Consider the following 26999-nt stretch of genomic DNA (forward strand, 5'->3'; position numbering starts at 1 on the left):
TTCAGGCCGTAAGGTTTCTGTCACAACTATTCAAGAGTGCCTTTGTAGCACAAAGCAGCCATCAACAATACAGGAATGAACAAGCATGGCTGTGTTCCAACAAAACTTTATTTATGACACCAAAATTTGAATTTCATTTGTATTTCCATATGTCATGAAATATTCTTTTTGGGTTTTTCCCCCAATCATTAAAAAATATAAAAACCATTGTTAGCAGTTCATTTTTAAAATAGACAGCAGGCAAGATCTGACCCTCAGATCATAGTTTACAGACCCCTGTTCTGGATCAAACAAGATTTGAAGGAGGATAAACTTTGTCAATATAAAACATTAGGAAGAACCTTTCCCCAGAACTTGGAAAAGTCTGAATTAAATAGATTCTTGAAAAGAAATCTTCAATTTATTTTTTTTTTAATTTTACTGTTTATATTATTTTTGAGAGAGAGAGACAGAGCACAGGCAGGGGAAGGGCAGAGAGAGAGGGAGACACAGAATCCAAAGCAGGCTCCAGGCTGCGAGCTGTCAGCACAGAGCCTGACGCAGGGCTCAAACCCACAGACAATGAGATCATGACCTGAGCCGAAGTCGGACGCTTAACCGAGCCACCTAGGTGCCCCTTCAATCAGATTTCGAGCTAGGATTTTCAGGTTAGAAGTGTGCTTTAATGGACATAGGGTCCATTTGGAACTAGCAGCCAATGTGAGGCATAAACACAGAAACAATTTGTTCTTTTAAATGAGCTCAAGGCAGTTCTTTCTCTGTTGTTTACAAGATCCATTTCCAGAGGAAATCCTTTCTTCCTAGGTCATGCAAAGCCCATTTAAGCTCAGCCCTGGGCAAATTATCACCTTGAAGGCATATTCAGACAGGTACATTGTTATTGTACTTTTTGTGTTGATGAGATGAATGAAGATGGCACCTTTGATTTTAATTGAGCTTTAATAAGCTCTGTTCCTCCCAGGCCTTAGTCTTTCCATCCAGGAAGGGACGATTTTGCAAAGACTCCTCGCCTTCCTCAGTTTGCCTTCCTTGAAATGTGGTTAATTGATCTCTGATCTTTCTGAAGTAGTTTATGTGAACTGATTTGAGCCTCCGAAATGGACAAAAATTCCAACATAGAGACTGTAAAACAGACCTCCCGGAGGAGATTGAGGAAGCATGAGAAGGAAGGGAATCTAAAAGGAGCCCATTTTCTCAAAATACAGAAGGCTGAGCAGCTCAGACCAAGAATCCTGAGAATAGCAGAAGGCTGTTCCTTATGATCTCATCCTTAGAATGAGAGACACTTTCCAAAATGGAAACTGAAGCCTAGAGCACTCCTAATGTGGATATGGAGAGTTTTCTATATTCACAGGACACTGGTCAGTAGGAATATACCATTTCCACAAGACACACCCAAATATGCCACAAGGCAAAATAAAGTATTACATTGATTTTTCTGGTGATGTTTTGATGGCAACAGCAGCACTCGGGGATGCAGAAACGCGGCACTCAGCCCTGCCCCGGCTCCCACCGCAGGACTTTCAGCATTGGCAATGGGTTTGCCATTTCTGGGTTCCCAGAAGGAGAGGGATTTGAGGAATGGTTTAACTGACCCATCTCTGTCATTATTCAGACCATGCCCCTGAACTGGAAAACCTCACGGTGACCAAGGTTGGCTGGGATGGCCTCAGACTCAACTGGACCGCAGCTGACCAGGCCTATGAGCATTTTGTCATTCAGGTGCAGGAGGCCAACAGGATGGAGGCAGCTCAGGACCTCACGGTGCCCGGCAGCCTGCGGGCTGTGGACGTCCCGGGCCTCAAGGCCAACACCCCTTATAGAGTCACCATCTATGGGGTGATCCGGGGCTATAGAACACCAGTGCTCTCTGCTGAGGCCTCCACAGGTACCTCTTATCCTTCTGTCTCTAGCTTCTGCTTTTCCTAACAGGAAACTACCCACAGATAATCAGACACAACACATAACCAGACACAGTTCACTTGAAAAAAAATTTTTTTTTAAGTTTATTTATTTTGAAAAAGAGTGCAAGTGGGGGAGGAGCAGAGAGAGAGAGAGAGAGAGAGAATCCCAGGCAGGCTGTGCAGTGTCAGCGCAGAGCCTGATGTGGGGCTTGAACTCACAAACTGTACGGTCATGACCTGAGCCGAAATCGAGTTGGACACTTAACCGACTGAACCACCCAGGCACCCCAGACACAACTTGCTTTTGAATGGACTCATTCTGCCCCAAGTTATGGCACCGTGGTGTCTAATGGAGGGAAGCCATCAGGCTACATGACTCCAGGGGTACCTTTGACACCACAACCCATGTGAACAACACCCTTTGGAGTTGTGCACAGCCCTGCCTGGGGACCATACACACAGCCCCAAAGGCAAGGATCTTTATCTTCACAAACAGGCTCCCTCTTGGCAAGGGATGTTAAGACGTTATACTTAAAAGGAAAAAAAAAATCACAAAATTAATCTCCTTGTCCACTGAAGGTTAGGACAGTTCTTTAGTAAAGTAAGATGACAAATATTTTTCTATACCTCATGCTCTTTGTTCTATTCCTCAAATTTAGGAGGAATAGCTGCATGCTGCATGTTTATTAAAGACAGTCATATATTTTTAAGTAATGTAAAGCCTATTCTTGTGTTCAAGACTCCCTGGATCTTGCTGTGTGATTTGATCATTAAACTAGTTCTTTGTCCTTCTCCAGGGGAAACTCCCCATTTGGGAGAGATCATGGTGTCCGAGGTGGGCTGGGATGCCCTCAAACTCAGCTGGACTGCTCCGGAAGGAGCCTATGAACAGTTTTTCATTCAGGTGCAGGAGACTGATACAGTAGAGGCAGCCCAGAACTTCACAGTCCCTGGAGGACTGAGGTCCGTGGACCTGCCTGGGCTCAAAGCAGCCACTCATTATAACATCACCATCCGTGGGGTCACGCAGGAATTCAGCACGACTCCTCTCTCTGTTGAAGTCTTGACAGGTATTCTAGACTGGTTCATTAATTTACTTCCTCCCCTTGTCTCTGCTCAGGAGGGATCAAAGCTCTTCCTGCTGTAAGCTGGGCTCAGCCCCTGCCACATTGGGGAACACCGGTGAATCATCCCCGCTCCCATCCGAATGTCATATCCCTTATTTGGCCAAGTCCGAGTGTAGCATGTTAGCCAATTCCATGGAAAATTCCACCTACTCTTCCCTTACAAAAGTGAGAGGTGACTTTTCTTTCAAAGCAAGTTTTCAGTCATAACAGCTAAGAAGTTGGAAAACACAGTTTGCAAGTGGGAAAAAAAAAATTGGTCTGAGCTCATTTTAAGAACACACTAAAAGATTCCCCCAAAGCCCCATTTATATGTTAAGAATGGAAGTTATGAACAATTCCTAGAACTATCTTTCATTCCCGGAGACTGAACAGAAAACCCCTGGCTTTAGTGCCAACAGAGTGTGCTCTACACCTGCTGTAAATCATGCATCTGTAATCAACACTAACCAGACAACTCATCCCAACCTCAGCCAAAATGTCATCTCACCTGAATCCTAGCACGCAATTACCTTTTTTAGTAACTCAGCAACTCTTTGTCCTTACGCAGAGGAGGTTCCAGATCTGGGAAACCTCACAGTGACCGAGGTTCGCTGGGATGGCCTCAGCCTGGACTGGACGGCCCCCGAAGGGCTCTATGAGCAGTTTGTCATTGCAGTCCGGGAGGCTGACCAGGCCGAGGAAGCTCACAGTCTCACGGTTCCTGGCAGCCTACGCTCCGTGGAAGTCCCAGGCCTCCGGGCCAGTACCCCTTACACGGTCACCCTGCGTGGCAAGGTCAGGGACCGCAGCACTCGACCTGTTGTTGTGGAGGCCATCACAGGTATAGGACCCTCCTCCCATACCAGGGACATGATTGAGCCAACCTCTCTTTGGAAGAGAGAGAACATTCCCCACGTGTCCAAGTGTGGTCTCAGTGTTCCGACAGGCAGCGTGAAGGGAGGCTCTAACTCAGGAAGGGCTGGGTTGGAATTGCACCTTGCTGGATTTTCTTGAGTCTAGCATTTTACATTTCTGAGCCTTCTTTTCTCACCTTCAAATCAAAGATAATACTCTACCTCAGAACATGGGCCTGAGCAGTAGATGAAATAATGACCGAAAATGCTTAGCAAAGCTCCATTCCTGTAGTAAATATTGAACGGCACATAGCTAAATATATAAGATAACCATGTAACTAATAAAAATAGCATAAACAGTAGGGCCATGGTGGCACAAGAATAGGCTCAGAACTTTCTAGAGAAATCTTACCATTAGAGGCCTCAGAGGCCCTAACGTTGTCCAACTTGTAGTCACATCTCTATGGAATAACCTTTGAAATGATCTTCTGCCGAAATTGTTCAAGTCTGTCTCTCCTTAAGAGACACTCAGGGAAGGCATATTTCCAAGAAAAAACAGCCACATTTGACTTCAATGTTTTTCATTCAGTTTAGGGAGGAAAAACAATTTATCTCAATTTGTCCCCTGGAAATATGCTGTTCCATCTGTCATTGGAAACTCTGTGCTGTTCATGAGTTTTTAGAAACTGCTTTAAAGGGGGCAAATGGGCCAAATTTTTGGTAATCGGGTTCTTATGCTGGGCCCTAAGTCCATGCCCTTCTCTATCTATCTATCCTGTGTTTTGATAATACTATCCAAATAACCTAGTTCAAATAAATTGTTCTCCTTGCTCACATATACCAAGTAAAGTTGGTACTTGTGAGAACCGACACACAATTCCAAAAATGAGAAAGGTGATGTTACGATCCAGCTGTGCTGGCTGAGTCAGTGTTATCCTGTGCTGCCTGGAATGTCTTCAGACCCAGTGAGCCAGAGGGGCTATTGAGGCACCTGTGATCTGGATGCAGGATGCTAACAGTCTCTATCTGTAACAACAGAATTCCTTTTGCACGTGAAACGTTACCAGGAACCTCACTACGTGCCAGATAAATGAACAGCTCTTCTTGATGAACTAAGAGGGCAGGGAGGACTGCCTTCACTGATACCCCCACCAGAGCACCAAGGCTACATGGTCATTTGAATACAGCCCCTCAAAAAGGCCGAGTTTGCTCAGACTCACAGGCACTGAGAACAAGTGCCTCAATGCACCTTTCTTGGCTGCTGGAATCCTTACAGATATTTTCTTTTGTAACTTCAAGTGCATGGCCACGGCAGCCTTTAAAAAGTCTGAGCAGTTGCATATAATCCTGAGAGGTATCCCACCAAGCAGTGGGTTTTCCCGTATTCAGAATCCAGACTTTCTAAAATCGGCAATAAGAAACACGTTAAATCTCCTTGCTACATGGTAGGAAGATCAATAGTGGGCCCTGCTCTGCACCATTGGCTGAGAAAAATTTACCACTTTTAATTAAAAGTGGGCACTCATTTCGCACAAATGGCTTCGCTTCATGATGCAGCCACTCTTTGTTCTGGCACAAAGTACTAGCAGAAGGTGGGAGGGAAAGAACCAAGCCAAGAATCTAGTGCAGAACATTTGATCCCTAAAAGCCGAGTAGAGTCCAGAGAAAAAACGTCACACATGTCCACACTGAGACAACATACACTTTATAAAGCCTGCCTGATAGCAGGTGGCCAGCAATAAGACAATCTCTTCAACACGAAGTCCTGAAATGAGGCTGATAATTCTCTCCAGTATGGTTGAGAAGTTCCAAGGGGAAACATCTAAACGGTGATGTATTTGTTGGGTAGCCACTTACTGGGCACTCACGATGGCTTAGGCATGATACTCAGGGGTTTATAAATGGTATTTAGCCATCACACAGTCCAGTGATAGGTCAGCCCCCTTTATAGGTGAGCAGAGTAAGACTCAGAGGTGAGCTGGGTGATGGGCCCAAGATGACCTGGCTAATAAAGATCATTGTGGGAATTCCAACTAAAGCCCAGCGGCCTCCAAAGCCTCCACTTTTAACATCCCTATCCCCCTTACCCTGACCCACAATCCCACTTTTCCAACTGCCCTTTCATTTCTGGCCATGCATGTGCAGAGACCCCCTGTGGGTTGCGCAGTGGTCCAGACAGTATTGCCATCTCAAGGATGAACAGCGCAGATCTTCCCCTTTCTGACTGTTTTCAACTCCTGAAGAAGGGCTGTGGCCAGATTACCACAATTCAAGTCAGAAGTAAATGCCCAGAGACCAAGAATGACCACACTTGCACACAAAAATTCTCTCGCCTCTTTCTGTCTCCCCTAGAGCTGGGCTGTGGGATGTTTGGTTTCCTCCTTTTTTTGGTTTGCAGAACTGACAAATAACGTCTCTGTCCTTCAGAGGAGCTCCCCCAGCTGGCGGACATAGCCGTGACCGAGGCTGGCTGGGATGGCCTCAGACTCAACTGGACCACAACTGATCAGGCCTATGAGCACTTTGTCATTCAGGTGCAGGAGGCCAACTGGGTGGAGACAGCTCAGAACCTCACTGTGCCCGGCAGCCTGCGGGCTGTGGACGTCCCGGGCCTCAAGGCCAACACCCCTTATAGAGTCACCATCTATGGGGTGATCCGGGGCTATAGAACACCAGTGCTCTCTGCTGAGACCTCCACAGGTACCTTCCTCCCCACTATTGACGCCCCTCCCCAAGCCACCCTGCTTTCTCTCCATGAAACTTTGCGGAAAGTCAGCTTCTCTCCATGTCTGAGTCCTTCCCTTATGCCCCTTAGTGGCTGGTCATGCATGTCCAGAGACCACACCATAAGCTGTGCCTTGGTCTGGATGCCTCTGCCATTTTGAGGATGAATGCTAAAGATGTTGCCTTTTCTGACCTCCAGCCTCCAGCCTCTCCCAGACTTCCTACCACTAACTCTCTTTTGAATGATGGCTTTTGGTTTCAAGAGACAGCCTGATGGTTTTAATTCTCTTTTCCAGTGCTAGGATATAACTAAAAGCCGTCCCTTACCATGTGTGAGTTCTGGTAAAGCATAGGTTATTTACTTTAGAGGGTCTTTTTGCTAGTTGGAAAAGGTGCTTTTCTATCCCAAATCCCTCAAGGGTATGGGCACTGTGGTTCTTGCATTTAAAAGAAATGTTTTAATTTAAATGTTTCTTTAAAATACACAGAGTATAATAAGAGAACTGAATTACCCTCCTCCGGGCAGTTCTCTCAGATACTGAGTCATTGTTAGAACACCAAATTAGCAAATAGCTAGACCAAAAAGAAAAAAAAAAAATCACACAATTATGACTGGAGACAGTACCAAAGAAAAAGCCATTCATTCAGAGAAGTACACACAGCAGCATTTGAAGCAAGGAATGTCCCAGGCTATGAATGTCAAAGATCTGATGCCCTTTTTTCTCTTTTAAATAAGAGTTGCTCCCTGGAGTGTTGGCCTTTGCATATGGCGCACTCCCAGGGCTGACCCAGGAGGGTGTGCTGTGCCTTACTAGTCACTCCGCTTCAGTGACAAGGCAGTCAGTGTTTCCCCAGGGGCCTGCCTCAGCAAGCAGCCTTCCCCAGCACCGTTCTCCATTGCGCATCTTCCTATATGCGTCCATTGGTTGGAAGCTCGGTAGAGGTTGTCTTGCTTGGGTTTGTATATGCCTGCCCCATTTTCAGGTAATTATGGCAACCAAACCTTCATGCAAACCTGTACAACCTCACTGATTCCAGCAAAAGCATAGACCTGCATTTTAGCCTCCATCATTTCAATAACCCTCACTGAGATCAACAGAATACAGACAGCCACTGTATGAGTGGTGACCTTGAAATGCCTAGAAATTGCAACTGGCAACCATATCGGACATTCATAAATCATCCCTTCCCAGAAGGCAAGAGAAATCACCTGCCGCTTCTGATCTTTCCTGCAGACCTTGTGGTTGGGTGCCCTTCATATTTTTATGTGTTTTTTTTTTCCTTCTTAATGATAGCGACATTCCTGTTTCTGATGAAATGGTATGAGAGGAGGAAGGTCCATGACCCCATCTGATCTGTGTCTCACTAAATGTGATGGGATGGGAAGGCCTTCCCCTTCCCTGCTAGAGAGGCACTACTTGCTCCTCACACCTTGCTTCTGCTTGCCTTCTGCATATTTTATTCCAATTGCACAGAAAAGCACTGGTAGGACCATCTCCAAGACAAAATGTTATTTCTTGGCCGAACAGGCGTTGCCTGACTGCCTTGCCTCAGCTCAGCTCTCTTGGTTGGCAATGTAAGTAGTAGCTTTCTTGGCTCCCGTAGAGGCAGTTAAGAGAGGACGAGCTATTCTAACAGAATATGAAAGCAGCTGGCCCTTGTCAGAAGTATGATGAAAATACCAAGAATCACACTGACAAGTTGCCAGTTCCCTTTAAGTCACAAAATCAGAAGCCTCAGGGTACCACCTTTGGGAGGGTGATGGCATCAGAATTATTTAGCCTTTATTTAAATAGATGGGAGCTCCCTCAAAGCAAAGGATGCCTGCAGGAGGGAGCCAAGTAACTGTGGTCTCCTGAGTGCAATTCTGGCAACTAAAGACTGCCAGCACTCATATCTCTTGACCGATGGCCAGCATCCCTGCAGCGGGGCTCCCAGAAGCATCTGAGCTTAGGCACCACGGTTCCAGCTGACATCATTCAGATGTCTTCTCACACACGGGATCTCAGCCAGCTTGATCATGTATGGCTGCTCCAGAGCAGGGGAATCCAATTTGCCAGACCTTCCTCTTTTCTTCTTTTAACAAATCCCCTTTTTCTCTCCCGCTGGCACTGACTGGTGACACTGCTTGGTTTCCCCCTAACCCTGAACTAGCAGGTCTTTCTACCCAGCCATGTTTCTCTTAACAACCTCAATCTTAAAACAGGCCAAATAATCAACCCAAATTCATTTATTTTTTCTTCTTCCCTACCCTTCCTTTTTCAGCTGCAGAACCTGAAATTGGAAACTTAACTGTTTTTGACATAACTCCTGAGAGCTTCAATCTCTCCTGGACAGCCACCGATGGGGCCTTCGAGACCTTTACCATTGAAATTGTTGATTCCAATAGGTTTTTGGAGATGATGGAATATAATATCTCTGGTGCTGAACGAACTGCCCACATCTCAGGGCTACACCCTAATAATCATTTTATTGTCTACCTCTCGGGACTTGCTCCCAGCATCCGGACCCAAACCATCAGTGCCACGGCCACCACAGGTACATCTGCCTTCTCCATTCTGACCACCTCTCTCTAGAGTCTTCTTTGCAGGGTGAAGCTGCTCATTCACTCCTTCTTTGCAGGGTGAAGCCACAGTGCATTAACTGCTCCACAATGCTAGGCTAGAGCACTACTTAACATAACTCTCTCCAACAGCAGCCCAAATGATGGATTTCTGTTAAACCCTTTGCCTGATCTATTACTGACCAGGACATTTGCAGCATAAAATGTAATCTGGCCCAGATTGCCATATGGAATCTGGAGAAAAGAATTCTACCCTTCTATACCTAAGAAGCAAGAGTTGTCCTTGATTTGGAAAGATGTCTGCATCAAAAAAGTCTTAAAAATTATATTTTGTGTTATCCTAATATCTTTGGCCTCCTAATACCCAAATATCCCAATGGTCTAATGAAATCGTGTTGGTACTGTTATTTTTTTTCAACTTGGAAAATGATAAAAAAAAAAAAAAGCAGATTACTAATCAGATGGGTACACAAGGAAGTCGTGCCATCCAGACCATCCCAAATCCAATGCAATCTCTAGGAGAAAATACATGAACAGGCTGTCTTGCTCCCAGAAGAGTAAATGGTTGATTGCAAAAATAGAAGTCGTCATGTTTATACAAGGAACTTGGCCAGCCAGAGTATAAGCTGCTCTCACTTAAATTTGTAGTGTCTGTGGTACACATCCTATGTGAGGCCCTCTCTGGCACGCAGCAAAAGAGAATTCTCTATCTGAATTTGAAAGGAGAAGCTTAGCCATTCAAAATAGCATTCTTAGCACATTTTGGATAATGAATCCAAGAAAAAGGTTGACATTGTAGCATCAAAATCATCTAACACTTAAGTCACCCATGGCTGAGGGAAGGTCTGTCCTCATTCTGCGTGAGACTACAGATTGTTAGCAGGGTGGTCTGTCATCTTCGCCATATGAAAGTACACAAAAACCTGGAGGAAAAAATTATTCAGCCCCTTATATTTGTTTCTCATGGCTCAAGCTGGGTTTCAACAAGGACAAATCTTTTACCAAAGGGTGAAGTCTAAAACTTTATGGATTTAGTCTTATGTGTTTTAGTTTTTGACTCTATTGTAATAGTGTTTTAAATTGACATGCTTTCATATTTTTTTCTGCTTGCTTTAGTGGCCGAAGCTCTCCTTAGCCACCTCACTATCTCAAATGTGACCTGGGCCAGTATGGCCCTCTCGTGGAAAGCCCAAGAGGCTGCCTTTGATAGCTTTCTTATCGAAGTTAGGAATTCTGACCATGGCCAGGAGACGGTAGTGCGTTCTGTACCTGCGGCGTCTCGCAGCTCAATCATCACCAACCTCGCGGCTTCTTCTAATTACACTGCACACCTTCATGGGCTGATGGGCGGGCACCGCGCTCACACTCTAATGGCCCAAGCAACCACAGGTATTTCCCACGATGGCTTCTTCACTCTCCATTGAAATTCCTCTGGGGAGCAGTCCCCCAAAAAGCCCTCGCTACACATTTTTCATCCTCCTGGTTCCTCTAGATCTTTCCCAAATTTGACAGGGCCACCCAAATCAGAGCTTTAAAACTTAAAAAGAAAAACAATCACCCAGAAGTCAACCTCTTTTTCCTAAATGTGCACTCACATCTGGAGTCGCTCTGTTTGTTTATATAGAGTTAACCTGACTTGCTTTGGTTGAATTTCTACATCATCCTTCTCATCTGATCTTGAATAATCATTTCCAGTTCTACCCATTATCATCTGCCTGTGGTCTAATCAGAGTTTGCCTATGACATTGCCAAAGAGGTGTGTGCATGCCAGTTTGAGTTCCCTGGTCAGAATGATATTCATCCTTTTTCTCTCTTCCAAGATTCTAAAACACAGTGCCAGAAGCATGCAAAGAAAAGACCCTAACACACACTTCCAGAGCCAGAGGACCCAGTGGTCTCATCTTGTTCTTGAGACTTTTATTTGCTTGCATTCCCTACAAATAGACTGTTCTCTTTTGACATTTACCCCACCAAGCATGCTTTGTCATCTTCTGATACCTGTCACAAAATGTCCACCTTCTTTCATCTGTCATCTTGTCCAAATCTTGGTGCATGTGGTGAACATTCAGAGTATTACATTTTTGAAAATATCTATGTTTCCTGGAAGCATATGGCATGTCCAAGAATTATTTCGAAGGGTTAGAAGTGGTGAGAGAAAGATACCCCAGCTTGCATGGAACACTGGCCATACCTTCTCTCTCACTCTCTCTTTGAGGTTTTTCTTGCACCTCACTCCTGAGCTTGGTTGCACCCTTTGGGAGACAGCTGGAGGCCAAGCTGGCCATGAGAAGCTAAGTCTTACTCTGCATGGTGAATGTGTTCACATCGCGAGTCTCTTTTTGGTGGCATGAGTATCCTAACATGCATCCTTAATTTGAGAGATTGCTGCCACAGCAAAACACAGGGAAAGAGCAAACAGAGGCCCACTTGGAGGGTTCTACCTTTAGTGCGGTTGAGGTAATTTATGCCAATGTTATGGATAAAAATTATAGCGTCATTATCTTCTCAAACTAATTGCTAAGTTGGAGATTCCATGCCGTTACTTATGGCTATCTTCTGCTTTGGGGCCAGATTCTTTTTGCCCTTAGGGACTTTGTGGCATCAAATCATGCTGTGCAACTGTCCAGTTTAAGTTTATCCAGATGAGTCCCTTCTTTCCTCCTAATACTGGAGCTGCAGCAAAACAACTCCCAAGTCCTTGGAAGAAATAGTCTGCTTCTTCCCAACCTTCAGTGCTAACCCTGGTACCTCAACCCTCCAGGACTGTTGCCTCTTTCTAAAATAAAGTTTGAGTCGAACTTACTTTAAAGTTAGTATTGCTCGATAAATGTGCATTGAGGAGGCCAGATCGTATACATCCTAGTGGAAACTAGCAGTACAGGCCCCCTACATTACAAAATGAGTTGCCTTGATCACTGATCTCCTAGTCTTTAAGGGACAAGAGAATATTAACCTCCAGGAGAACCACTTATCTTCCCAAATTATCCAGTAAGTAAATTTTCTAGTTAGAAAATGTAACACCTAACTTTAAATTTTCTTTTAACTTTTGCATACACCAAGAATTTTTTAATGAAAGCCATTTTTACCTTTACGGTATTCAGGGTAAGATGCAGATTTTCTTATGGTGTATAGGAAACCTTTGGATTTCTAAAAACTATGGAGAATTTCTCTTGTATGGATATTAGCCTTTAATTTGTACAATCGAAATAGATCAAAAGAAAACTAAATAAGGAAACTTCAAAGTAGCATTTCCTAAGACATGCTCTGTGAACCACAAGCTACTTGAGATGTTCAAAGAATATCCTTTGAAAGAGTATCCACTGATCAATAAGTTTATGAAATTCTGGGCTGCACAAAATTAAGTAGGTTTCTTTACAGAACCAGCATTTCAGAGGCTATAAAATACTCTCAGGCTTTGGGAATCTCTAGGGTGAGATAGAATACCCATACATACTTTACTAAAAGCTACTTTTCTTAGGACATCTTACAGAGCTAGTGTCCCGCTGCAAACCTTTAGAAATGCACCCTAAATATTCTCTGTTGCTCCTATCTGCCATTCTAATGCCTGTTCACCTTTCTTCTTATGGCCAGCAAGTAGTCGTGTCTATACTTATAAAGAATGTACATCCATACCTGCAGAGAAAGTATATTCTCTAGCATTAGTCATTGCAGGTGTAGCCACAGCCTAATATACTACCTTTCTGCAAATATTTGGAGGGATTGGCACTTTTATGTCCTATGGCTATATTCTGGAAAAACCAACTGCTTCCTCTAATAATCCATCTCCTTTCTCTTCTGCCCATGTTCCTCTCCCTTCAGAGCCAGAGCCACAGTTGGGCATTCTAATCCTTAGCAATATTACTCCTGACAGCTTCAATGTGTCCTGGAGCATTCGAGCCAGGTTTTTTGCAAAGATTGTTGTCAATGTTAGCGATTCTCACTCGCTGTATGAGCCCCAGCAATTCACGATCTCAGGAGACACACAGCATGCTCACATCACGGGCTTGCTGGAGAACACTGGCTATGACATTAGTGTGGCAGGGACCACCTGGGCTGGGGACCCCACGAGACCCCTCACTGCTTTTGTCATGACAGGTACTCATTCAAAGGTTCTCACTTGTCCATTTAGAATTTTGAGATGGGGTACAGCAGAGAGGAAAGGTGATAGGCATTCTAAGGGAACATCAACCTCCAGTAGAGTCTTCACTCCAGATGTAAACATCTAAGTGAAGAGAGATCAGATCCTCTGGTATTTTGCAAAGAGGGATATTTTGCAGCTTTTCATGGGACATGGAGACCATGTACTCAACAGCTGCATAAAGCTTCCAAGGATTTTCCTGTCTAGCTTTATAGGCTGATACATATTTTAGCAATTCTGGCTGAAAAGTGAGTTCTATGTTACCCACAGCCTGGAGCAGGAATTTTTGCCATAAATCATGCTAAGTAAGGCAGTTTATAAACCACTTGCCCCAGAAATATAATAATTTCTCTTTTCCTTTAAATAAAAAAAAAAACCACTTTGTCTTAAGTCAGCATCCACAGCAAATTACTGAAGGTTTGACCTAGGGTAGCAGATAAATCCAAACTTAATTGAAGCTTACCCATTTATTGAACTTGACCTCCAACCTCTCTTTGAATTACTGAAGAATTACATAAAGAAATGGCTTTCCGTTTTCTTTCCTGAGATCATCCCAAATCAATGGCAAAGGCTACATACCTCAGAAAATATTTAGAAGTCTCTTGCCTTCCACTACTGATAATTTTCAGGAGACTGACTTTGCCTGCTGATTCACATTAAACCAGGCCTCTCCCAGCATCTAAATCGCTACTGATAAAATATGTTAATAAGATCAATTAAATATTTAATTGGAAGCAGCCATGATGACCTAGAAGTGTGAGGGTTTTGATATCAGACCTGAGTGGTTTCTGAACTTCCCCCACATATTCTTAGCTGCATAACCTTGGCTGGTTCTTAACTGTTCTGAATTCCAGTTTCCTTATATTTGACAAAGGGACCCCCACAGCCATTTCTGTCAGCTTTGTCTCAGGATCTAAATGGATATGATAAAGTTTAATGGCTTGGCATCCAGTAGGCATCTTATGATGCTGGGTTCTTTCTGCTGTTTCCTAGGAGGGAAGTAACATTCTTAAAAATAAGCAACAATTCTAGATAGAAACTCAGCAGCTATTGTTATGAAATCATGATTTTCTTACTATTTTCAAGAGAACACTGGACGTGTTTTAATGTAAGATCAAAAAGTGGTTATGTTTTCTGTCCCGTTGCCTACTGTGAATTCAGTCATTCAAAAAAGTCTTCAAATGCAGAACATGGTCATTTCTTAGTGGGGCAGGGGAGAGAGTGGTGGGGGCTCCCAGTCTCTTGCCTCCCGATGCACAAGAGGGCAGGAATGGCCAGCCACAGACCCCATCAGGCCATCTCTTGTAGCCTCCCACAGGACCTCCCGCAGAACGGAGAGAAGAAAGGCAGTCTGGGAGGGCTGGTCTTGGGAATCCTAGATCTGGTTACAGCATTGTCTCAGCTAATCCTTGAAGTGAAAAGACCCTGAGTTTTAAAAGAAGCATATTTTTAAAAAGAAAAAAAAAAGTTGAACATGAATGACTATAAATAACAAGACTTTGATTGACTAATTAGCCTGAATGCCCTTCTTTTCACGAGAATCCGCTGCTTTGATGGTGTGGAGGTACACAGAGGCTAGCTATCCAAAGAGGCGCCACTTACCTAAATAAACTCAGCAAAAGAACTTGAGACCATTGTCTTGGAGACAAAGAAGTCTGTTTGCACAGTATAAGTGATTTCATCTTCGCCTTCAATAGAATTATGATTTTCAGAAGATCCTTACCTGGAAAAAAAAAAGCCTCAAAACAAATACCAAATATGCTAAATCAGTACAGGAAGTCCAGCCCACAACAAAATTTAAATCTTTGCTTTGGGGATGAGGATATTCATCTACTTGTTCATTCAATCACCAATGACTTCTTTGTAAAACATTTTTCTTTACATTTCATGGATTAGACTCTGGGCATTAGTGTAAGGTCATTTATCTCTTTGAAAGTTTCCATTTAGAAGCAGCAGAAAAGAAGGCTGTAAATGAGGTGTGGCTAAAGCAGCCTTGGTCATGGAGTTCCCAGCCCCATGTCCCCTCCAATAAAAAATGCATTCACTATTACTGTGTTTCGTTTTGCTAGAGCGGGGGACTCTGAACCTTCTCCACCAATCCTACTTAAGCCTCCACACTTGCCAGCCCTGATGGGGTTGACTAATTAGACACTGGCTTAGAGTGTGGAAAGAGCATTGAGCTTGGAATCAGATGGCCTGGGTGGGAGCCCAGCTTAGCCACCCAGTAGATTTGGAATCCTGTATATAAGTCATTGATCTCTGTTTCCTTAGCTATCATGGGGGAGAGGGGGAAGGTAGCAGTAGCTATTTCACAGTGTCATTATGAGGATTAAATAGGAGAATAAACATGAAGCCTTGTCAATTGGTACTTAGAACTTAGCACTTAGAAATTTACCTGATATAACCTCACTATTTTGGGAATCCCAGTGTGTGAAAAGACCCCTTGATGCCTAAGAAATAAGGGTGCCTGGGACACAGATGTTTGGTGAATGAATGAACAGATGACACCAGAACTTATTAAAGATCCCGACATGTCCTTACCTCCTACTTTATCCAGGAAAACAAACAGCAAAAGAATCAGTGAATCATAGTATTGCTTACTAGACCATAACCCTAATTTGTTAATTCTGCCACATAAAAAAAATCTTACCCCCTCCCCCTATTTCAGCTAATGAAGATGTATGTCACTAAGGGGCCTCATTAACTTGATTCAAAATGTGAACTAGAAGTGAAATGGAAACATATGAAGTGTACCCAAAAGGAAGTATATCAGTATATTGGGGGGAAAAAAAGAGCTGATTTCCTTCAAGACCAGAAGACAGTTGGAAATAGAGAAAGAGGTACAAACCCAACACAAGATATCCAATTACACAGGGAACAATTCATGGCCTTTGGAGTGGGATCCAGCTAAAAACCTTGCTCTATCACATACTAGCTCTGTGACTTTGGCCAAGCCAATCAACCTCTTTGAAACTCAGGCTTTTTTTGCCTGTATAATGGGAATATTATCTATCTCATAGGCCTGTTGAGAGATTTACACAAGATAACATCATCTGGCAGCCAATAAGCTCTTACTAAATATTCGTTTCTGAGAAATTAACACATTAAGTGTTTGATTGGGTATCTCTCAGTATCCGTGGAGAGTTGTGCTATCCCTGCAGGGTCAGTGCTGCTAACCTGAGTTATTTTCACTCCTCCCTTCTTTCAGAGGCCCTGCCCCTTCTGGAAAACCTAACCATTTCCGACATTAATCCCTACGGGTTCACAGTTTCCTGGATGGCATCGGAGAATGCCTTTGACAGCTTCCTAGTAGCGGTGGTGGATTCTGGGAAGCTTCTGGACCCCCAGGAATTCACACTTTCAGGAACCCAGAGGAAGTTGGAGCTCAGAGGCCTCATAACTGGAATTGGTTATGAGGTCATGGTCTCTGGCTTCACCCAAGGGCACCAAACCACACCCTTGAGGGCTGAGATTGTTACAGGTATTTGGATTCAAGTGAGCCATTTTCTCCTCTCCTTGGTTCCCTTCCATGTAATCCATCTACCATATCACCATGGTTTTAACATTCTTGTCCATTTTCTCTGCTGAATCCATAGATGTGGCCTGTTCTTTTGTGTTTCCCCCCATCACACTCTCCCTTGTCTTATGTCTCTACTGAACACTCCTCTTCTCCCTCTCCAGAAATGAGAAGGTCGAAATGTTTGCCACTTGGCATCCCAAGTCCTTTTAGACCATGTCTTGTCTGTAGTTCTTGTGTGCTTATTCCACATCATCCTCTCCTGTGTACATCCTGGCTGGTCCCCAGCTATGTTTCAGCCTTCTCAAAAGAAATATACCAATGAGTATATTTCAAAGATATACTTATTTACAGCATTTTGTCATCTTAAAATGTCAACTGTGATCTTGATAAACCTACAAGGTGGGCTTGTTATTGAAAACTCAACTGCAGACCTATTATATTGGTAAACACTAATGTCATAGAGATTCTTTGACACAGACTAAATCCATAATTTTCTCAAGACTAATAATTCCTAGAGACACATACATTAACAACATTAACAGTAAAAAAATCTGTGTTTCCCAAAGTCTTTCTAGATTTTACTAGTTCCATAGAATATTCAAAGGTCCTACTTGGTGAAGAAGTTCCATGATCAAATAAGTTTTGGAACCACTGAGTTAAACATAGTTTAACAGGATCCTTGACAACAAGGCTTCACAGAAGATCTCAATGTGCCTGTGTCTCTCCAAAAGGGACTTACCCAGGCAGTATTTGACACTGGGTGCCTTTTAAAGAAGAAGAACAAACAGGAATAGTTTGCTCTGAGTACACTTTGGGAAACTCGGCTCTAAATTTACCTTGACATTGAGTTTTGTCTGGTTAAGGCAATCCAAGATAATACCTTGGGTCCAAAGTATGGAGCACAAGAGGTTTCAAGCCTCAGTTTTACCTTCTGAACATTTATCTAATAGTTAAAAAGGCAAGCAAAAAAGTCGAGAGTAGGAGCCTCCTTTAGTACAACAGTACTAACAAGAAAAAAGCAAAAAGACCATAACATAACATTTTAAAGGCCATTTTGCTCAGGATCAAGGGAAATATAATCAGTATCATCATAGGCAACTCTACAGATCATTAATACTGGTTTATTTATCTTTTTAAAAGAAAAGAAAAAGGTCTTACAGAGGATGGGCACTCAGCCATTGGGAGATCAGAGCACAAATGTAAACAAGTTATTGGCTTTGAACTTGTTTAATAATGCATGGGAGGGGCCAAAGCTGAGTCCAGATGTGGATTTATAGAATTGCTTTTAGACAAAACTCACATATGCAAGCAGCCACTTGGCTTGTAGTGAATGTGTGAATTCCATCTTTCCCTTCCCCTAGATCTACTTGTTTGTGTTGGATAATTTTATTTTTGGTATTCAGGACACTTCTATCTCTGAGAGCCACAGGGCCACTGAATATTGATACGCCCACTGGAAAAGAAGATTGCACTGGCTGGTAAATGATGTTCTCTCTCCTCCTCCCACCATTTTCTCTCATCTAGAAGCCGAGCCAGAAGTTGACCACCTTCTGGTTTCAGATGCCACCCCAGACGGTTTCCGTCTGTCCTGGACAGCTGATGACGGGGTCTTCGACAGTTTTGTTCTCAAAATCAGAGATACCAAAAAGCAGTCTGAGCCAATGGAAATAACCCTACTTGCCCCCGAACGAACCAGGGACATAACTGGCCTCAGAGAGGCCACTGAGTATGAAATTGAACTCTATGGAATAAGCAGTGGAAGGCGATCCCAACCAGTCAGTGCTATAGCAACAACAGGTACCGTACATAAACAGGATATAACCAAGAAAAGTCATGACTTGGGGATTTTCTTTCACAGGGCTGGGAAATTACAAGATCTTTGAATGCAGCCAAGGTCTTTCAATTATAGACAGTGTGAGTGTGGACAATTTGGCTAAGCCTTAATTCAAGAAGAGTATGATGCCATTTATTGAATGGGGCTGGGAGGATTGAATGAGATAATTCATGGAAAGCCCATAGCAGAGGATTTGGTACATAGCAAAAGCTCAGTAAATTAAAGCTATTTGGATTTTCATTGTTTTCATTAATACATCGTCATCATTATAATTATTACATTTTTTAAATTCCAAAGACCCTTCTTTAGGACAATTATCCCATCGTTTTGTTTTTTTGTTTGTTTGTTTTGTTTTGTTTTTTAATGCAGAGGTATAATTCCTTGTTCTTTCGTCAAATGTTTGACCTTAGAGCAGGCGGGGGATAATGGAGAAGTGGTACCTCCACCTATAAAGATGAATATTTATCAGATGCTGTGTGTGAATAATCAGTACCGTGATCAGGAAGGATCAAAGGAGGGAGCTGGCAAGGTCAACAAGCTGCTCTTCATGAAGCTCACTGATTTTATGTGATATTCATAACAACTTTAAAAGGCACTAGAGGGGGAAATGCAGACCCTTTTCCATGTGAGTTGTTTGAAGGAGAAAAAAGTTCATTGGTAACAGTCTCTTTAGAGGGAAAGATCTATGAAAGGTAGGGTGAATTCCTTCCTGAAATTGAGGGAGAAGGAGAGACATAGCACTCCCTAGAGAGAGACTGCTTCAAAGAGGGATCAGAAGAAAGAATCACAAAAGCACAAGGAGGGGTAAAAGGGACCAGAGGAATGGTATATCCCAGCCTCTTCTGTTTGTGTATGAAGAATCTGTGGCCCAGAAAGCCGATGTGATTTGCCTAATGTCGCCAGGCCAGGTTTGGGGTAGAACCCAAACACCATCTTATTTTAATTACTACTAAATAAATGTAAGCAGGCTGGATGACAGCTAACTGACGAGGGTACATACTTGCTGTCTCTGACAGGCATTGAGTGCAACATTAGCCAAAACCTTCTCTTGGTCCAGAGATGGGTATTTTATTACATCAGGTTTCAGGACCTACTGAACTAGGAGACGCCACCTACAGAAACCATAATCAGTATTTGTAGGCGTGAAGGAAATGCTGAAATGCAGACAGCAGTTCAGTCAGAGGAAAAATCCTGTTTCTTATTAACTTGGACACCCTATCCCTGGGATGCGGGTCCTTGTCTCCTCCCTCACTGTGGCTGCCCATAAAACAACTTGAGATCAGAGACAGAGCCTGATTTTTGACCTTGGTTTATAAACACTGCCTTTCAAAGTTTACTTCTGATCACTGATTTTGTTTTGCTGATCTTTTTTTCTAGAGGCCCTACAGTGCTAAAGCAAAAAAAAAAAAAAAAGAGAGAGAGAGAGAATGAATAATCAAGAGCTTTTTCTTTTTCTTCTTCTTTTTTTAAGAACAAAAGAAAAGAAAGGCAGACCCCGTGCTTTGGAAAGCCATTCTTTGATTTCTTTCTTTGGGGTTTTGTATTTCACAGCCAAAGCATGTGTGTGTATGTGTGTGTGTGTGTGTGTGTGTGTGTGTGCGTGCGCGCGCACATGTGCATGTGTGTGTGTGCACATGTGTGCCCGAATCCCCTCTGTACTTGGAGAGGACAGGGGAGGTGACTCCATTAGACAACACACGTCTGATTCCACCATCACCTCATCAGCTTTAGAAAGTTTCCCTTCCATTTTTCTATCCTTCCTCCTCTTTCCTCTCCTGCACAGTAGTAAACCCTTCTCTGAGATACTCTGTTCCTCCTTATCCTCATAAAAGCTGCTACAGGTTCTCCTGTGGCTCCCTGAGCACAAGCTGCTAGCAGCAAGTGCCCAGTGGCAGGGAAGGCTGTTGGGGGCAGTGTACCAAGTGGTGTGGACTGGAGCCTCTGGGCAGACTCCCTGGAGTCTCATCCTTTCTCTGTACCAGGTGCGTGGTCTTGGGCAAGTCCTTTCTTCTCTGAGCCTCAGTCCCCTCATCTGGCAAGTAGACTTGAACTCAGAATTCAGCTATGAGGTTTAAATAAGCCCATGACTGTTGAGTATTTTGTTGTCTTGCCCATTGTAGCAATATTAGCTATTCTTATGTTTGGGTGATTTCAAGTAAATGTTATTTTTTCATGGATCACTTGGTTCAAAATTCAAAAATTAAAAAAAAAAAGAACATCTAGCAAAGTCCCTACTCAGCTATGTCCCTGCTACCCAGTTGCTCTGTGTAGAGGCAGCCAATTTTACCACTTTCTTGTCTATGCAGATAGACAAAATTGACACAAATCTAAGCTCTCTTTTTAAAATTTTGTTTGGGCAACACTCTTGCACACTGTAGTGTATGTGTGTTTCTGGCTTATTAGATCTGAGAGACAATCCCATGAGCCTTATTTACTTAACTATTCCCCTACTGGTGGATACTTAGGTCATAAGTTTTTGTTCCGTCTGGTGATCCGTGTATTTGCAATGGCTCCTCTTCCCCTCCGTTGTTTGAGCCACATCTTCATGGCAGCGGTGGCCCTCTTTGGAAAGCCCAGAGTTACCAGAAACATCTTTTGCCATTGGGGATTTAGACACCAGTGTGCCCAAATAGAGGGTCCCCAGAATAGACAGAAAATAGTTGAAAATCCAACAACAGAATATGATGGCTTTATTCTTCTTCTCTGGAGTTTCTAGTGCTCAGTGAGGAGCCTGAAATGCTTCCTTAGCCTGTACCCATCACTGCCCCCAGACACACACACATCCCTGGTACTCCCTTCCTCCCTGGAGGCCAATGGGGGAGTCAGTGTCCCTTCTCCCAACTTCCACAATGTGCCGCCCGTTCCCCCCTAACATTCCTTTCTCAGCAAGGCAGCCCTGCAAGTCCTCTGCTCAGTTCCAGTTCAGATGCACTTGAAACCACACACCGGAGTTGCAACAGCATTGTGCCCCGGGGGCCTGACTCAGCAGGTCTGCAGAGACCCTTGCTTGGCAATCCTTCCTTCTATATGAACCAGGCTCTTTATGCTCAGTGCCTCTGGCTCTGACTCCCATGAAGCATAAAGATAGTAACCACCAATTATAAAGCGTGAGCTCCATGCCACATGAAGCCAGGCAACGGACACACACTTTCGTCTCACTGAATCACCATGATCCAGCCAGGCCGGGGAGTGCCACGGTCAGTTCCACTTCACAGAAGGGAAACTGAGACCTCAGGGGGTAAGGTGGTTTTAGCAGGTAAGGCCAGAATGGAATTCAAACGCAGGTCAGTCTAACTCGAAAATCCTTGCTCTTAAACCATACTGGCTACAGTAGCTGTCCCCTTAGCTTAATGTAGGACCTCGGACATATGAAGTGTTCAAAAAAAAGTATGTTGAAGGGAGAATAAATTTTTAAAGCTGATTATCAAGGGCCAGGTGATTAAAGCAATGGACATTTGCTTCAGATTTGGGGAGGCAAATTTTTATGCAAATTACGGATAAAAGCCCTCATCAACCTCCTTGTGAGTTTGTTTGTTTGTTTGTTTTTTAACAATTCCAGATGTTTCCATAATGGAGTTTTTATTGAAAATCATGCATCCACTTGGGAAGAGAGACAGAGGCATTGCCTTGCTTGGGTCTTCCCAGCTTTTAAGTAGTATGATTTAGTTGCTGTGTGAAGCTCTGTCTTTAGGTTCCCGTTGACCATCTCCTCTGCTGTGGTCCTGGAGACTTAGGGCATTATTTATGACAGAAGAAGATATACTAAAATAACAAATAGTCTTCCACACCTAGGAAGGCCTATTGTCCAAAACTATCACCCCAAATGAACCTAGAATTCCATCGCTATTGTCCCATTCCTTCATGTTATTATACATGGCTGTTTTCCTGCCACTCTAATCAGGCACATCCCTCAGGCGGGCATGATGTATGAGGCTGCTAATTCATACGGTTTCTACAGCATGGCAGATAATATTGCCATTTTGTAGATGAGAAAACCTAGGATCTAGAGAAACAAAAGCTGTGGCCACAAAGATGCATCTAAAATGTGCTAGGACTTGCACCAGTGAGGTTTGCGGTCAGAGTGAAAGGCGGTGTGGACCCCGGCGAGCTGCAGGAGAGCCACAGTGCCTTCATCTGCACACCTCACTGGGGTTTGTTGGTTTGTCTTCAGCCGGCCTCATCTAGATCTTTCTTGGAAGTTACTTCAAAATCCAGGGTAGCCCATGGGAAAAATAGTTACATGGGAACGAAAGAGAGAGCAATCATGTTTACTGAATTCTTACTTCATGCCAGATTCTGTTAGGGGTTTTACATCCATCAGCTCTGCTAATCCTAAAAATATTCCTGTAGGTGGGCATCATTTTTCCCACTGGACAGATGGAGCAACCGGGGCCCACAGAAATGAAGGGACCTGCCCCCAGGTTGCCCAGGCCCTCCGTGGTGTTTGGACAATCAAGATCTTCCGGGCTCCAGAGCCCTTATGGTTTCCAGAGCTTTCCAAGGAGAGGGCAAAACCCCAGTCAACCCCTTCAGAGTCTGGAGGTGCTACCAGGTCACAGGAGAAAGCCAAAAGAGGAGGGAAAAAGAAATGGAGAGGGAAGAAAAACATCTCCCCACAGTGGGCTGTGGGTTTTAAAACTTAATGATCAACGTGGGTTGGAGAAGGGAAAGATGAGAAACAAGTTCCCTGGAGGCCTGAAAATTGTTTCCTGAACTCTCTGCTTAAACATGGTCAGCTGAAGAGGTCAAGGAGCTAAGCCAAGAAATACAGAGCAAAGCCAATGGAAACTGGGTTTGGGGGGAGGTATGGCTGTAGCAGAAACATGGCTTTCCCCCCAGGTGGGCCCAGTGTGTGTGAGGTGTTTGTTGGGTCTCCTGGTTCTGGACCTCCATCCAGTTCTAGGAATGGGTTTGTCGAGGTCAGTTTCCATGTGAACATTATTTCCAGGATCCCCAGGATTCCAGCCGGCTCTGCTGCCCAGTCCTGGGACCCAGAAAGGTCACACCACAACAATGTGCATTGGAGAACCAAGCTTCAGTCTGCTCCTCTGTAAAATGGCTACAACCACACCTTCTCAGGGGTTTCTAAATGAGGGTTAATTCCAATCAATTGCAAAGAACCATACCATTGTCAAGTCTTAGTATCATTTAATAAAAGGAGCTACAATGCAAAGTTTGAAAAAAAAATGCTAAAAATGAAAAATGATAGGATGGCATATTCCAAGCTGAGAAACCAGCCAGCCTCACTTCCTTAGATGTCAGCTGTGGTGTTAACATTGTACTGAAATGAAACCGAATGGCTGCTTTACAGCCCTGGGCCCATGTACCTGAATGAGAGAACAATTGTTTCTATCGAGTCACAACTTGACCCTAGACCACCACATTCTCTATCCTAAAGGCATGGCTCAGCCACAAACTCTAGGGGCTGTGTTTTCCTGGATAAGGAATCCAGGAAGAATCATTGATGAGCAATATAGTTGACTGTTTCTGGGTTTCTCCTGTGCTTTTTCCTTGACAGCCATGGGCTCTCCTAAGGAAATCAGTTTCTCAGACATCACTGAAAACTCAGCCACTGTCAGCTGGATGGCGCCCTCTGCCCAGGTGGAGAGCTTCCGGATCACCTATGTCCCTGTTGGAGGAGGTAGGGCACTCGAAAAGGGGAGGGGAGGAGTGGCCTGGAGGGTGTGAGTGTGATAGTGAAGAAACCCTGATACTTGCCATCCTCCCCAAATATGACCAAAGAAAATTATTTCCTTCTATTTGAGACCATCTCTGTAGATTTCATTTGTAAAGTGCTCTAAGATCCTTGGAAGAATTACCTTGTGTAGGGTCATTTTATGAAGACCCTCTCCAGCCTTGAAGTTCTCAACTTCTGTGAGAAATGGACCCTGGGGCACCTGGGTGGCTCAGTTGGTTAAGTGTCCAACTTCAGCTTAGGTCATGATCTCACGGTTTGTGAGTTTGAGCCCCGCCTCGGGCTCTATGCTGACAGCGTGGAGCCTGGAACCTGCTTCGGATTCTGTGTCCCTCTCTCTGTCTATCCCTCCCCCACTTGTGCTCGGTTTCTCTCTGTCTCTCTCAAAAACAAATAAACATTAAAAAATAAAAGAAAAAAAGAAATGGACCCCAATGTTGTTTTCTCATAATGGTAGAGACTCTAAATACACTGGCCTTTTTCTCTTTGAGCACACTTATCTGAAAAGTTGATCTTGAGCTGGATGTATGTGAAGTTTTACCCTTTGATTTCCAAATCGGCCTGTCTCAGTACAGATGGGGAGTTGTGACTTAGTAGAGCTGAGAGTTCTAGTCCAGCGCACAGGGGCCACAACAAAGACCATGCTTGGCTGGGGGCGGCGGGGGCGGGGATACACAGTCAAATCTGCCTCAAGACATTCTGGCAAGCAGAAGGATATACAGAAAGGATGGTTGATACCTCTTCAAAGGGATGATGTAGCAGCCCAGTGCAAGTTTGGCCAGCTGATATACAAGCTCCTCACCAGCCCTGAAATTCTAAGAAGTATGAATTCAGGCCTTTTAAATAAATATAAGTACAAACTTGACTATGACCATCTTCTTTTCTTAAAGAGTAGGATCTCTACTAGTAAGGGAGTCTGTATATTCCAAAGCTAAGATAATGGGTTAAATATATCAGATATACATTAAGAGTGAGCTTTTCATAGTCTTTGTGGGAAAAATAAATAAATAAAATGTGCATGACGTGCCAACTCTCTACTGAACGGAAACTTGCCATTTTTAGCACGTTGTGATTTCATGTTTTTTCCTCTCCTGGCTTGCTTTTTGGCATCTGCATGGATGGAAAAAAAGTATTATACAAAAAGTAAGTCCTCTTCTCTTACGCCAGAGGGTAGGAGCAAATGAGAGGAAGTCAAGAAAATGGTACTGGATAAAGGCATAGTTTCATTTCCAAATTGGATACACCATTCTTGGGGCGATGGTATGTTTCAGTGAGGTTCACCATTCCCGATCTTGCTTTTGCCGGGTTCCAGGGACACCCTCAGTGGTAACTGTGGACGGAACCAAGACTCAGACCAGACTGGCGAAGCTCTTGCCTGGAGCAGAATACCTCGTCAGTGTCATCGCCGTGAAGGGCTTTGAGGAAAGTGAACCCGTCTCAGGATCGTTCACCACAGGTGTTTTTCTCACCTTCCGTATTATTGCTCATGACTCAGCAGCTGGAAAATTTTCTTTTATTTGGGAAACCCTAGTGGAAAATGGACTGAATTTGGAGCACAGGAGACCTCATTTCTGGCCCATCCCCAGCCTTTTATGGGCAGGGTAAACTTGCCTTCATCCTTACCCTCCCTGGGCCTCCCATTTCTTGGGTTAGTGTGGAAGAAAGAGTACAAGTTTGGGAGTCACACTGACCTGAAATCCCAAGTCTACCACTTCTAGATACATGAGCTATCAGTGAATTTTTCTAGGATCTGGTTTCCTTCTCTGTAAGATGGGTATAATTCTGCTTCCTTTGCAGGGTGCTGTAAGGATCACATGAAATGATATCTGTAAAGCTTCCGTAAATGTAAATGACTGTGCACATTAATCCACCTCCTTCCCTCCCTGCCTATTGAGACAGTCCTTCCAAACAGGTGCTTCACACTGACATGTAACAGGGACAGCCATAAAGTACTCTTGATTGGGCAGTCACTGTATTCCAGGCACTGTTACTAAACCTTTTTCCGTTAAATCATTAAAATGGCTGTTATCATTCCCATTTTGCAGAAGACACAACTAAGATCCAGGGAAATTAAATACCTTGGCCAAGGCCACAGAACTAGTGATTGCTGAAGCAAATTTGAACTTGGGTCAGCCTCACTCCAAGCCCTGTGTTCTTCTAAATAGAGGATTATTGTCCTATTATAACCTGATTTGTACAGCATGCTGTAAGGAGGGGGAAATAATGAATTGCACTGAAGGAGAATGAAGTGGAAAATTTCTTTTCAGGCAGCCATGTCTCTGAACAATTTATCCTTTGATAGACGAGCAATTATCCAGTCTAATCCATTAAGGGATCCAAAGAATGGGCCTCATAGGAAATTTTAAAAATATCCTAATAGTCTAAAAAAGATAATATGCAATTAAAACATCCCATCTGAACCCAGAGTCCTGTCCGCCCTGCCACACAGGCCTTATTTCCCCCATAGAAATCTTTCATTCATGACTCTCCGCGGCAACAGATTGCAAAAGCTGGGTGCACTTCCTCCTGAGGCCCATTGTCCTCGGCATTTAAAGGAGATCCTGTACAGGCAGGCCAAAACAGGAAGGAACTCAGAGCAGACCGTGTGGGCTTCCAAAATTATTCTGCCTCCTCCTGCTTCTCAGGCGGGTCATCACATCT

At 43.8% G+C, this 26999-nt stretch overlaps 1 protein-coding gene across 2 annotated transcripts in view; it reads left to right on the forward strand.

Annotated features, from left to right (window-relative positions):
- The window catches only part of TNC (tenascin C), a 95305-nt gene that overhangs the window by 51042 nt on the left and 17264 nt on the right, over positions 1-26999 (forward strand). Inside the window, exons 11-19 of one of the 2 annotated variants that reach the window (XM_047829450.1) lie at positions 1616-1888; positions 2702-2974; positions 3579-3851; positions 6292-6564; positions 8854-9126; positions 16498-16770; positions 18334-18606; positions 24162-24284; positions 25651-25794. In XM_047829450.1, coding sequence (XP_047685406.1) covers positions 1616-1888; positions 2702-2974; positions 3579-3851; positions 6292-6564; positions 8854-9126; positions 16498-16770; positions 18334-18606; positions 24162-24284; positions 25651-25794 — 2178 coding nt within the window. The remainder of the gene's footprint in view (positions 1-1615; positions 1889-2701; positions 2975-3578; positions 3852-6291; positions 6565-8853; positions 9127-16497; positions 16771-18333; positions 18607-24161; positions 24285-25650; positions 25795-26999) is intronic. The other variant, XM_047829451.1, reaches the window with a different exon arrangement.

The sequence above is a fragment of the Prionailurus viverrinus genome, chromosome D4 (genome assembly GCF_022837055.1).
Source record: "Prionailurus viverrinus isolate Anna chromosome D4, UM_Priviv_1.0, whole genome shotgun sequence".
NCBI lineage: Eukaryota > Metazoa > Chordata > Mammalia > Carnivora > Felidae > Prionailurus > Prionailurus viverrinus.